A 14,661-nucleotide genomic window follows, 5' to 3' on the forward strand; every position below is an offset into this window, starting at 1 on the left:
TTTATTTATTTATTTATTTATTTATTTATTTATTTATTTATTTATTTATTTATTAAAGGTTTTATTTATTTGACAGAGAGAGACACAGCGAGAGAGGGAACACAAGCGGGGGGAGCGGGAGAGGGAGAAGCAGGCTTCCCGCGGAGCAGGGAGCCCGATGCGGGGCTCGATCCCAGGACCCTGGGATCATGACCTGGGCCGAGGGCAGACGCTTAACGACTGAGCCACCCAGGCGCCCCTGCTTTGTGAAGATTTTAAATAGCTAATATAAAAATATGTTGTTGGTTTTAAGTGGAGTCTATTCACATATATTGAGATGAATAAACACCAACACTTTGTAGAAACAAAATAATGAAAGAAGATTTTGAAAACATTCTTTTGAGGTGGTTTCATGGCCTAAGTTTATGTAACAAAACATATGTAGTCAAACCGCTTATAAAGATATAATGAAATAACAGTTAATGACTCCCATCACTGGTTAGACAATTTTGGGGAGAATTATAAAATGCTGGATTCCCCTGGCTTCTTTAGAATTTTGAAATGAGTTTTAAAGTTAAGAAGTAAAAAAGAAACAAGGAATGGCAATTAATACCTTTTAATATTTAATTAAAAAGACTCAGCAAAAAGGAGAGCTTACCTGTTCTGTTTCAAAGATGTCCCGAAGGTGCTCAAGACCAAGGCTTTTTAGGAACTGGCTGATATTCATGTCAAGACCCGCAACTAGAACAGACATACATTAAAGTTTTCAGAAAGCAGTTTATCAATCTAAAGGAAGTTACAGTATTTATGTAAAGGCTTGGCTCTCTGACACCCTTGGCTGTGCAGATGATTTCACGTCCAGATGATTTTGTGTCCATTTACATACATATATTTAATTCAGACACTTCAAGTCATCTCTGAATTTGGTGGAGAAGTAAAAGCAGAGTTTATCTTATCAGTAGCATTTATATTAATTGTAATATTATAAAGTTTGATCTAATGCTTTTAGTGAAATATTTAACAGTTGGAATTAAAAATTGAATTTACCAGCTATGGTTTCAGTTTCAATTCCTTAAATGATCTCTCAGTTTTTTTCTGATATAATTTCAGCAATAAGACTCACTGAGTAGTTAAATAAAATATGGTTAGAAATGGATATATTGGAATATACATAAGAACAATGTAGATGTCAAGGTATTTATTTTATGAAGATAGTTCTTATAAACTGGTGTGTATATGAAAACTTATGGACAGGATGTCTTTAAGATGTGATCAATAATTACCAAGAGAAGTAAGTGGAATCTGTTCTTTTAAAAAAACAAAAACGAGGGGCATAGGTGGTTCAGTCGGTTGAGGGTCCAACTCTTCATTTCAACTCAGGTCATGATCTCAGGGTCGTAGGATCGGGCTCTGCACTGGGTGTGGAGCCTGCTAAGGATTCTCTATCTCCCTCTCCCTCCGCCCCAACCCCCCCTCCCCACTTGCACCTCCCCTAGGCTACTCTGTCTCTTTAAAAAACAAAAACAAAAAACAACCCCCCCACACACCAAAAACCAAATAAGCGTTCACAAGTATACTTGCCTTCTCCTTCCTTCCTTTCTGCGCCCGCTGCACCGTCTCCTGTGTTGGACGGTCCTCCTACTGCCAGTTCCGCTAAAGGGCCGGTGAGGTTATCGATGCTGCTAGCAGCCGACAGGCAGGAGGGGGTGGATGCTGGTGAGATCAGAGAGGCACTCACTACAGTGGCCTGAGGTTTAAAACAGGTAGGTAAGGCCTCCGGGGGCATGGCATCTATCAGCAAAGCTCTGATGTCGTCAGCCTAAAAATAATAAGACAAATAAACACACACAAAAATACATTTTAAAATGGTAAGTTTTTCCACTAAGGACCAAATGCTTCGTGAAATTTGTCTTTAGTGAGTGCATCATTATTGCCCACTGGTTTTTGATCATTCAATTCCCTGACCTACAACTCCAAAGAGTCCCAGCAGTTTCTGTAGGTGTCAGGACTGGAGTCCCTATATAATTTTTAAAAAATATTTCGTCTTTTTAAGATCTAATATAAAACTTGGTGATTTTAGTTAATAATACTGTATTACGGGGCGCCTGGGTGGCTCAGTCGTTAAGCGTCTGCCTTCGGCTCGGGTCATGGTCCCAGGCTCCTGGGATCGAGCACCGCATCAGGCTCCCTGCTCCGTGGGAAGCCTGCTTCTCCCTCTCCCACTCCCCCTGCTTGTGTTCCCTCTCTTGCAGTCTCTGTCGAACAAATAAATAAAATCTTAAAAAATAATAATACTGTATTACATACCTGGAATTTGCTGAGAACAGACTTTAAATGTTCTTGCCACACACATGCACATATATGAGAGTTAACTATGGATGAAAAAGTCTAAGAATTTAGACTATATTGATTTCTGGAAACAGTTTTTAAACACTGAAACGTGCATACGGTTGTTCATACTGATTACACATGTATTTAAAGAATAAGTTAATAAAGATGTAAATGGAGTTTAAAAAAATTTCATCTCTCATTTAAAAAACAGCCTGTTGCAGTGTTGATTCTCAGTCTCTACTTTTGAAGGAGTTCTCATATTTACACTATGTTCTGTATATGCCTAAATAATGACAATGATTTTTATTTAGTTATTTAGCACACGCTTAGTAATGTAACCTACAGTTAGAATCTGGAGAGATTTTTTAGTTTGGCTGGCTTATTCGTCCCCGCCACAGTTTGTTAGGCATGACTGCTGTGAGCACCTGCGAGCCTCTGAAGACAGCCAGCCATTCAGGCCCTCCTCTGCGTGCATGCATGCCACTCTTCCCATCAGGAGGCGGCAACTATCTCCCTTCCTTTAGATCTGGGCGGCCCTGCGAGTGGCAGTGACCAATAGCATGTAAACGGAGTGATGTCTGAGGCTTTTGAGGCCAGCTTTAAAACGACTGGCAGCTTCTACTTCTTCTCTCAGAGAAGGCGTCTCCATGCTGTAAAGAAGTCCAGGTTAGACTACAGAGTGAGGGGGGCGCTCCGTGGAGAGACCCTGGAGGATGAAGGGCCGCCCTAGGCCTTGCAGCCTCAGCTGAGCTCCCAGCTGAAGGTAGGCGTGCATATCGCAGAACTGTCCCGCTGAGCCCAGGCAACCCACAGAACCGTGAGAAATAATACATCACTGTATTAAGCCACTCACTCGGTTCTGGTTAAGCTACTTAGTGTTCTGAAGTGGCCTGTTACTCAGCAAGAGATGGACGAGACAGAATGTGGCTTCGGAAGGTATTTCTAGTTAAAAAATTATAAATTATGTGCATATCAATTTACTTTTCCATCTTCAGAGGAATAATAAAACGGCCTAGAAGGTAAATTTTCTTCGACTATCTCACAGCCTCAGGTAAATTATCACGAACATTGGTTGCTCCTGAACAATATGCCAAATGTAGAAGGTCTAAGATATTTCACTCATGTAGTTCTCTGAGGATACACTTTAGATACATGTTTCTGTTTTCCCTCCAAGTTAAGCATGGCAAAAAGAATTACGTTAACGCACTGCTTAGTTTGCCTTAACAGAGTTTTGAACTATATAAAAAATGCAAGTGAAAAAAATTTCAGAAGGAAGGAAATTTGCTCTTATTCTGAGTGAAATATGCACCACTAAAGGTAAAGCTGCTAAGCCCTGAAATTTAATGTCACCTCTGAAAGTATAAATTTAAAGCAATACTAAATAATTCGGAAGGAAGACTTACTGTTGCCAGATCTAAAGGTGTCTGACCTTCTTGGTTCTTCATAGTTGGATCCGCACCATGGGCCAAGAGAAGGGCACATAACTGGGTCCTTCCTTTTTGGGCTGCTTCATGTAGAGGAGTAAATGCCCACTTATCTGTGGCATTTACACACGTGTTGTATTTTATCAATAATGCTGCTATATCCACATGCTAAAAAAAAAAAAAAAACAAAGGATGCAAAGGATCAAGAATGAGATTATCTGGTAAAGCTCCATCAGGTATGACTGTTGTATTTAACATTTCATTTCCTCTATATCTCTCTTCTCATCCTTAACGTAAGTTTCTTCTATTAAAGAAAGCATACTTATCCCACTCCTGTATTTTGGACTCCATCTTTTCTTACCTCCAAAATCTCAATTCCACAATTATTACTGTTTTACCCTGTGATTCTTCATAAGTGCTTGTAAAATTTTTTATTCAGCCTTCTAACATATTCAGGTCTATCTTAAAAACAAACACATAAAATGAAACTATCACCTGACTCCAAGCCTCCTATCAAAGGTCTAGACTGCCTGTCAAACTTTTGAAACAAGTGTTCTTGTTTGCTTCTCTTATCTTCCTATTTCTCTTCTAACCCACTGCAATCTGATCTATTTACTGAAACATTAGACTCAAAGATTCTCAGTGTTTTCTCTTCAGCCCTTGGGTAAGTAATGTAACATAACAAAACAACATTTTACAAAACTTAGTCTGTCATGTCCAAAATGACTTGAGGGTAGAGGAAATGTTAGCAGCAGATATGTTAACTAATAAGATGGGCGTGATGTGATGAGATGCTGAACTGTGATGGTTAGAGAAGAACGGAAAAGAAGAGCTAAAATCAAGAAACTGTAAAGGGAAAAAATGGATTTTAGAAAGACAGATTAACTGCAGAGAGTGACAGAAAAGCCAGAGATGACATTTCTTTTTTCAAAATTTGTCTAGAAGATTAAAAGCCAAAGGGGAACCCTTAACAGAAACTGAGTAGCAAAAGTTTAAGTGGGAACGAAACTGTAAGAAAGAAAGTTTCACTTTCGGTAAATAGTTTTTGAGGTAAAATATCAAAGTAATGCTGTTCTGTAAATGGTTTGACATAGAAGGTTGGAGCACAGATAAGGGCACCATTTATTTACTCACTTCTGCTCTTACCTACTCACCCAACCACCAGACATTGGTGAATACCTACTAAGTGCCTGGTCCTTTGGGTAGGGACTCTCGGGGGACTGCAAAACAGAATATTGAGTTGACAGTTGTAGCTAGTTGATGAAGTCACTAGGAAAAGGAATACCGAAAGATAATTTTCAGGGGGATAAAGCTTTGAGAAAACAGTATTTGGGGAAAGGAGACTGAAGAAGAGTCCTCAGAGGAGACAAAAGGGGTGATAGGAACTGAAGAACTGTGAAGAGCCAGGACCACACAAGACAACGTAGGAGAAAGTTTCAAGGAGAGCAGGTTCTCTCAAATAGTAAGTTCTATATAGCAAAAAGTTTCAGTTTCTTCCCAAAAGTCCTTATAAAATAAGCTTAAGACAATCAATTAGGCAACAGTAATATTAATTCAATGGTTGGGCTTTTGAGAATAATAAAAATAACTTTATTCTCATAGCATATTTAGGGATGCTACTTTGGTTACCATTAAAGTGTTTTTGAAATTCATTTCAACTCTAATATTCTATAATTTTGTGCAGTTGACACATTTGTGTTCTTTATGGATACATTTCTTGGCATAACTTGATCACCTTTGATAATTAACTCAGAAGCACAGTATCTGTTGAGACTAGATTTCTATCTCATGCTGTTGCTCCACGCAACATGTCTGAGTTAGCTGACTTTCACGAGAATGGGAAGAGACGGGGAAGGCAGAAATAGAAATAGGCCAACGTGAGATTTACATATTTTCTGTAAGACAGTCTTTGCTCTCTCGAAGACACTCACCTTGAAAAGAACAGACACTTTTTCTGAGGTAATATTCAAGTTTTCAAAATATAATACTTACTAATTTCAGGAAAATAATTTCAGAAAATAAAGAGAAGAAAATTTATGAGGAAAATATAAATCAAGTAACTTCTAAGGAAGCTCCCACATTGGCTTTGACAATGTAAGAAAAAAATGAAGCCAAGGAGCATAATTACACCTGGGCTTTTGAGAACAAGCTATGTTTTGTGATCTTTTTGGGATTATGAATGATACATCATAATAAAACTGACTCTAACACGAAAGATAAAAATAGGTACCAACTGTGGTATTCCCCAAATTACTTAAAACAAAATAAAACCCCCAAGTTTATCTCCCTTATTCGAAGAGTATATATTGAAAAGTGTAGTTCTTTTTGTTCAGTTAACCCAAAAGCATGGAATAACTTCAAGCGTCTCCCCAGTAAGGTTATAGGGCATTCACACAATGATTCTGATGATTAATTTTACTCTACTCCCATGTGTACTGGTTGAATAATATAATTTGGTAGACTAATTTGCATAGGCTTCCAAAATTAGATAGTCCAAGGAAAATTACATGTGTGTAAAATGAATTGTATGTAAGTTGTTTATTATTCAACTTTCTTTATACTGAATTTACAGTTTATGCTTGGAGCAACCAATTACATGCTTGTTAAATCTGCTGACAAACATCTGAAAGAGCAATAAATAGGAATGAGTATATTACTACCAAAGTAGTAGACTAAAAACACATTTCTTAAGTCTTTTAAATAGCTACACTACTGAGGCGAAAATAGTAACTGAAAGTTAAGGCTGACAAATGTAATAAATAAGCTACAGCTCAGTTCTATACCATTTATAAGAACAAAGTATTGAACTGGAAGGTCTGGAAAAGGAACTGAACTCCGCTGGAATGTTTCCAAGAGAAAGAGTCAATTTAACATGGTTTTAGAATCCAGCTGAAACACAGAACACTTTAAATGACAAATACTACATAAAAAGACTATGAGGGCCCTAATTTAATTCTAGAAAGCTGGACAGTAAGGAGAAGAGAAACATGCTTGGGCTCCAGGGAGAGCCATTTAATCGGACAATGATGTAATGAAATCCCAATATCATACATTTTAGAGAAAGCACTGAAAAATGAAAAAATTAGCAAGTTGATTTATGAGATAAAAGAAAATTACAGGCTTTGTGCTAAATAAATACCAATGTCTTACATTTATGGAATAACAGAAAAATTAACTGTCTTGTGTAAATGTATATTAAAAATGTAAGACACTGTAATACAAAACACTCTCCTGAAATCTGTAACTTTTATTTAAACTTCTTAAACTGTGTGTTTGTTTCTCTAGTTAGAAAAACTGAGGTCGCAAGGTCTTTCTGTATAAAAACGCTCAAAGATACACAGCAGAATGAGCTCTCTAGAGGAAAAAAGGTAAAATACAAGTCAAAGAATCATTACCAATAAATAACAGCTTAAGTAGCTTTATGTAGTTTCACAGATCCCTCACACGATATCCTCGGGCTACAAGTCATTACCTACTACTGAAGCCAGTTCATCTCTATTTCATACTGGTACTGAGATGGTCGAGCACACAGATTACTCGTAGGTCTGTGCTATATAAGGGTGACAGCCAGCCCTTATTCTGACCAGTAGGATGGCTGTGGGGAGCAAGTTATCTTATACACAGTTACTACACTGGGTTTTAGAGTGCCATAGGCTAGAGAATGCACTTTCCACATGCATGATCTCACCTAATTATCACAACAACCCTGTAAAGAAGGTTTCAGCATCTGAGTTCTGCTAATGAGAAAACTGCAGATCAGAAGGACTAAGGCACTTCTTGAAGACTACCGGGTTATCGAGTAAAAGCCTAAAGATGAGATCCCAGATGTTCACATCCCGACTTCAGGTGTTTCCATTACACAGAGCTGCCTGAAGGGTCTTGCTGGACTAAAACTCAAGAGTCATTTCCTGAAAAATTGAAAATGGCAGTGTATAATATCAGGGAGAAGCCATGTAAGTAGGGATTACTGCATAACACTATACCTCAAACTACTCTGCATACGGCTTTATTTTTAACTTAGAAGCTTCTATTTCATAGGAAGTACCACAAAAATCTCCTCCAAAGCTGTTATTTCAGGACAGTGCAATCATATATACCATGCAGCCAGGCCAGTTCAAGCATCATTGGGATGAACACAATTTAACTAGTGTTTTGCAACCTTAACAGAGAAATGTGGACCAGAGCCCTACAACTTCATTAAAATATCCAGCCAAGGCTTATTATAACATGAATAAAAAGGGAATTTTGAAAGATAACAGACTTATGTATCTAGAGATAATAAAAATATAATTATATCTATCCTTTAAGTTAAAAGAAGACAAAGTAGCTTAAAAAAATTTTTTTTTAAAGATTTTGTTTATTTACTCATGAGAGACAGAGAGAGAGAGAGAGGCAGAGGGAGAAACAGGAGGGACTTGATCCCAGGACCCTGGGATTACGATCTGAGCTGAAGGCAGACGCTTAACCGACTGAGGCACCCAGGCGCCCCGTTTTAAAAATTTTTATATTGTGGTTAACACTGGTCCTTGTTTTAAATCTACTAATTGAGACTGAGATAAATACTGATTTGACATGATTACTGACAATAGATTTTATGGTATACAAACTGCGTTAGATAAAATTATGTTTTAGAGCAGAGATTCTCAATGGGGAGGATGATCTTACCTACTGCCAACAGGGAATCACTGTGTCATAGGGATGTTAAAAGGGGGGGGCCAAGGGGAGAGTGTTGTATGTAGCAAAACCATGGCAACAAAAAAAGGTCAAGAAACCACAAAAGTAAAGGTTTTAGTGAATAACACTTATGACTACTGAATGAATAGTCATTAACTCATAGATACTTGATTTTTGAATTTATAAAGTTTAACACCAGAAGGACTTTTAGTGACTCAAAAAAATCCACCTACACAATGAGGAAAAATACCTACTATAAACACATTATCTAGCCTGTTAACATTCTTTAGTAGAAGGATGGGATGAACCAGGTTGATCAAAACCTCTATCACATGCTCTCTACACAGCCTGGAGAATTTTCTGTTCATTTTTACTTCGATAAAGCACCTTCATTTACAAAGAGCTTAGCAGGAGGGATGTGATAACACACAGGATAACATAAAAAGAGAGATGAAACAAAAATGTCCATTATTTTTCTCACATGTAGTTAGAAGATGATGGTGAAATAAGTATGACATGGAACAGTGGGCCTCTGGTCTGGACCTTGATTGCACCGCACCTCCCTTTAGCTAAGGGCAAGGTAGCTTAAAGGGAACATGAGATAAGGTTGACCTGCACGCTACATTACTATTTAGCCACAAGAGAGACCACTATACATTTATTTCTCTCACACTAGTCACCAAAGGACACACACGTATAAGTAACATCTCAACGCCTTTCCTATCAGAAGAATGAGAATTAAAAGGTAAAATATTTTACTTTTGAATTAAGTTTTACTTTCTCTGCTCTCTGTGACAGCTGTGAAGACTGTGACAGTTAAAAGACTGATGGGAGAGAACTTATCTACATCCACAATGTGTAAAATGTATCAAAAAACACACAGATCCACATAGTCTACACAACTGGTAGTGTAAGTTTTACTAGGTCAGGTCAAGAACTAATTCTATTGCCCACATCTATCCTTACTCCTTCGTAGATTTATATAAAGTTAAAAGACTCTGCTTTAAGTTCTACTGATCCCATCAGCTTTATAAACTCTGAACTGAAGCGGCTGCAGAGGGATTAGAGGAATATAATATGGAGAGAAGGATCATGCTAAGAAGTCAACATTAATCTCCAAATGATACATATTTATAGTTATAACACAGAGGTAAAAAAAATTATACATAACTGTATATGTAGTATGTTAGCAGTAAATATTTAGCTTGCCTGGTCCTCAGTAGAAATATACGCTGCACAGTGAAGCTGGGCATCTTACATGAAGGAAGGTTAGAAGAAAATTCTAAATTTAATAAAAGATAATCATCTTGGGAACGATTACTGCAGTTTCAAGAGGATTTCAGTGCTAATAATATATATATTAAATCTGGTAACTTTTAATTAATTTATTACATTGGGAAATTTCCTGTTTGTCCAACTCAAACTGGACTGTTTGCCTTCCTTAAAAGTATTCCCACTCAGACTGTCATCTCTCTGAAACACTGGTTTCTGCAGAGGGGTTATAAGAAGATGAGGACATTCCTTATGGAGGGCAAGGGAAAAGAGAGGAAGAGAATATGAAATGACCATGATTAGTTTTTACTTATAGTTTGTTAGGCTTTTGCAAATCCAGAAACTGTCCTCACCGAGTGATTCCCACTGTGAGACCCCTGGTCTCAATCCTGCATCTGTGGGTTTTTATAGTCAAACAGGGAATAAGTGAATGAAAGACAAGCACATGAACATTCATCCTGTGGGATTATTCCTGCGTGACTTAGGTCTGAGTGGGCCTTGGTGACTTCATGCAGTCAGTTTCAACAAATGTCGTCAAGGCACTGCAGTAACCCCCTCTCCCTCCCGCAGCTGATGATTACACTTAGAGTGCTTTGAGAACAGTTCGGGACTTCACTGCAGGGCTTTAGCCAGTCAATCAAACTCTGTGAAACCATATATACCAATGGCTCAACCACTGGATATTTTTAAGATGCTAATGATAAACAAAAGCAAGCATAATTTCCATGCCCACAAATAAAAAGCCTCCCGGAATTTACAGTTTCTAAAATCTACTTGGGGTAGAGTTAAGCCTATTATCTGTTTCAATAAATATTAAATGAGCAGCCGTTACATACGTATTACTGTGCTAGACAATGTGAGGAGAACAGAAGGCTATAAAGAGCATGGCCCTTGACCAAAGGGTAGTTAAGCATAACTGGGAAGGCTGGAAACACTCTGAATAGTAAGATTCAAATTGTGCTAAATTATGCTGTTGGTCAGATATCTACTTACTTCATGCACAGTATGCATCTGATAAAATAAGTACATGTCAGTGAAGTTTTCTAGACTTGAACTTTAGCATGCTCACCCCATAGGATGCTGCATTATGAAGAGGAATTAAACCACCTTTGTCTTGGGCATTAACATCTGCTCCATGCTCTAGAAGATATTCAGCTACTTCCAGGTTATTGTAGCCTGCTATTAGAGGGGAAAAGGCAAACATGTCCGATTAAAAAAAAAATCTATATTCATATCTACGTATATAAAGAATGACCAGAAAAATGTTAGGATTTTAATACTTTTTGCTTTGAAAGCTAATACTCAGATAACTAAGAGCCTTTACAATAAGAAATTATATAAAATTATGTCAATCACAAGCATTTTACTATTTCTGCTCAGCATTTCTTTCATCTTCTGGTAAATTGTATTATGTATCCAAGAAAGGACAATGAGACTTGGAGGTGCTGGTGATACTTACCTGCCAGGTGCAGAGGGGTTGAGTTTCTGCCCTGGGTGTCTCTGCAGTTGATATTCTCTGGAGTACACAGCTTCTGCACTCTTGCCAGGCAACCTTTCTTGGCAGCATCCAACAAGGCAGCATCTCCCCTCAGCAAGTCCTGGATGTCTGTGTCTCCCTCTTTTACCAAATCTAATGGTGTATTTCCATCTCTGTTCTTTTTGGTTGGATCTGCTCCATGCTAAAACAATAACAACAAAACAAAACAAACAAATAAAACCAAATGGGGTTTGTATTTTCTATAGTATCTTTCTTAAGGCTTATTTTTAACTTCATCTTCATTCACCCAAGGAAAGATATCTATGTTGTATGCATTTTGAAAAGAAAAGAAAATATCCTGCTTTACTTTGTAAATTCTCTACTTAGTAATATGGTGGATCAGTTTTGTAACTACTTCTCAACCAAAGGTCCAAGGCTCAGGATTAATAGTGATAGTGCGGAAGGTGTTGAGCACCTTTTACTTTTCATGTCATATACTTTCTTAGATACCAAGGTGTCTTTGAAAACCTCTTTTCCTTTTAAGAATGGACTGGAAGTTACTTTTTGACCAGATTTTAATTACATAAAAATATTCAGTGTATATCATGAGAAGGAAGAAGGGAGGAAGACACACCGGTGGGAAAAGTACTTAATTCTAAATGCAATCAATACAAAAGTTTACTAATTTTTTACTATTTTCATTTTAAGTCTTAACACCCAATATGAAATTAGGTATACATGTACTTGCAATTAATTTCATTTTAAAAGTCAAATCATCTATACCTATGAAATGAAATAAATTAAAGTCAAGGATGTTTATTATGGGCCTGACAGACTGCTGTTGGCCCACTGGAGAACTCTGGAATAAACCAAACTAGACAGTGAATTCACAGTGTCCGGGAAATTGTTTCTTACCACCCAGTGAAAATAAAAATAAGTATCAAATACATTATCATTCTCAAGACCCATAAAAACATATCTGATACCATAAAAGTGGTAGGACAAGAATTCTATTTATGTTTAACCAGCGTAAGTTTTTCTCTGGTTAAAAAAAAGAGAGATAAAAAACTACATGTCTGATTATCTTTCACATCTTTTAATTTAAAAAAACCCCCACAAAATTAAGTTAGCTTCATAGAACTACTAGTTTCTGCTATTTCATTTATATCCCCCAAATTTATATGAATAACTTTGTCTAAAGATTATTTTATATTTTAATACCAATCTAATATTTAAGTTCTTATAAGATATGTATGTTTAATAATGAGCGATGAGTTTGTTAATAATAGCTACTAAGAAAAAAAATCAGTGTTGATTAAAAATCTTGTTTCCCCTAATACAATGTTTTCTGACTTTAATACCGTAAGTATTGGATAAGCAGTGCAAACTAATGCAACTCTTTCCAAAACCTACCTTGATGAACTGTAATGAACTCAACTTAATCAAATCAGTTCAGAAAGACACTTGAGACACTACTCACAGCTATGTAAGTATCATGATATCACACTTAAATATCCCCCTAAAATAGAAAATGGAAGCAGTCTCTACAGCACTTATTGTACTTAGTAATTTACTGTGATGTAATTTTACATGCTAACCAAAAAATATAGTTACTTTATATTTTATAATTTTTAAAATTACATACTTTTAAAAGGAGCTTGCAGATTTCATATTTTCCTTTAGCTGCTGCTTCATGCAGAGGGGTAAATTTCCATAAGTCCGCCACATTGACAGAAGCCCCATGCCTTACTAAAAGCTCAGCTACCTCATAGTGTCCATATGAACAAGCATTATGTAGGGGCACCAAGCCACTAAACAAAAGAAAATTATTTTAAAGACATATAACAGATCTTTGTGTTAAAATGATACTTATAATAAAAATAATTCTTCTATGGCAGTGACTATACTGAACACTCACTTCAAAAGAAAGAATTCTCCTCTGGTCTTGAAGATACAGTCATCCATTTCCAAATAAGGATTAACAATTTCAAAAACATCCCTTTCAATATAAGGATTTTCCCTAGTTTCTTGGTGATGGATAGAAATGTCATAGCAATCCTATGCTTAAAACACATACAGATAGACCCATAGAAAAGTTCCATCACAACACTTTTAATTCAGGTTTCATCAATATAAAGAGTAACACTACAAAGTGATTTCAGGAATAATAATCTAATCAATAATTTGGTTTTATCAACTCAGATTTCCTTCTGTTTGGGTTTTCCTAATGAAAATTGTATGCTTATACAATATACAATGCAATTTAACTAATTTATTTAGGCAAGTTCTACCTTTTGTCTTTGGTTTTTATTTTTTAATTCCTAATTCAGTAGTGGTTTCTATGCATAGATTTAAATATTTAGGTGTCATACAATGAAAACTCAAAATGCAAGTGATACGGAAACTTCAGTATTCAGTAAGGAAAATAGTGACACCAACCATAAACTCCAGCCAGATGAGAAAAATCTAGCTGCCTCAACTTACAAGCAAACTATTCTGAGATAACTCTAAGCTCCGGTTGGAAGGCAGCTGGCATTCAAAAAGGATAGAAAGGGCTTCCTATAAAAAAGGGTGAATCAAAAGGATAAGCTAAGTTGCACTTAAAACATGACAAAAACAAGGTATCAAATGCCTTCTTATTTAGAGGTTTTGTTGTGTTTTTTTTTTTTAATGTTTTGAGACCAAAAATGCTAAGTGCTAACTAAAATGGGCAATGGAAACAAATGCTGGTTGCTCTCCAGGGCACTACAATACTTGGAAAGAGCTGGTGATATTATTGCTGAATATTCAAGTCTCATGTGCCCCCTTTAAAAGATAAATAAATCCATGATGGTTAACTGAAGTCTAAATTGTATGGTTTAATTCTACAGTACTCTGATATGTAATTGCACAGAAAAGTGCTTGCTTATTTCTATTTTGAGATGATATGAAATTAACTCAGAATATGGAAGCTCATCTCAGTTAAAACTTCCTTCTCGCATTTCTAAATAGCTGCCGTGACTGCTGTAAACTGTCTAGATAAATTAAAATAATTTAGTAAACTAATATAAAAATACAGAATATCTGAATTAGTAAAAATAAAGTTATATGTCTATTAATACCAATGACTTTGGGATGGATAGCTTCTTTTGGGAAGAGATTATACATTTTTAATAGCAAAAAAGAAAAAAGGACGAACAATAAATTACAAACTATATTTTAAACACATTTATACAATGCAATAAAATACTGTTATGGGCATTAAAAAGATGAGATGAACAATTAAGTATGGATATGGAAAGACATCAAGATACACTCCTGGGTGAAAAAGCAAATTGCCAAGGAGACTGCGTGGAATGGCGTCGTCATTTATATTAAAAACAAGCATGGCCACCATAGGAGGATAGGCACTGATTTATACTTTTAAAAAATCTGGAGCATTATCACAAAGTGTTTATGTAATCTCTAGAAGGTGAGGTGATAGGGATTTTCATTTCCTGCACTGTACATTTCTATTAGATGCTT

The 14,661-nt window shown here is 36.4% G+C and overlaps 1 protein-coding gene across 1 annotated transcript in view; it reads right to left on the reverse strand.

Moving 5' to 3' along the window:
* TNKS (tankyrase) overlaps positions 1–14,661 on the reverse strand; it is a 202,092-nt gene that overhangs the window by 27,813 nt on the left and 159,618 nt on the right. The window contains 6 exon segments of the mRNA XM_035004108.1: positions 638–720; positions 1,561–1,798; positions 3,714–3,902; positions 10,750–10,859; positions 11,140–11,359; positions 12,803–12,968. Of these exon segments, the coding sequence (XP_034859999.1) occupies positions 638–720; positions 1,561–1,798; positions 3,714–3,902; positions 10,750–10,859; positions 11,140–11,359; positions 12,803–12,968 (1,006 nt within the window).

The sequence above is a fragment of the Mirounga leonina genome, unplaced genomic scaffold (genome assembly GCF_011800145.1).
Source record: "Mirounga leonina isolate KUSES-001 unplaced genomic scaffold, KU_Mleo_1.0 Mir_128, whole genome shotgun sequence".
Classification (NCBI taxonomy): Eukaryota; Metazoa; Chordata; class Mammalia; order Carnivora; family Phocidae; genus Mirounga; species Mirounga leonina.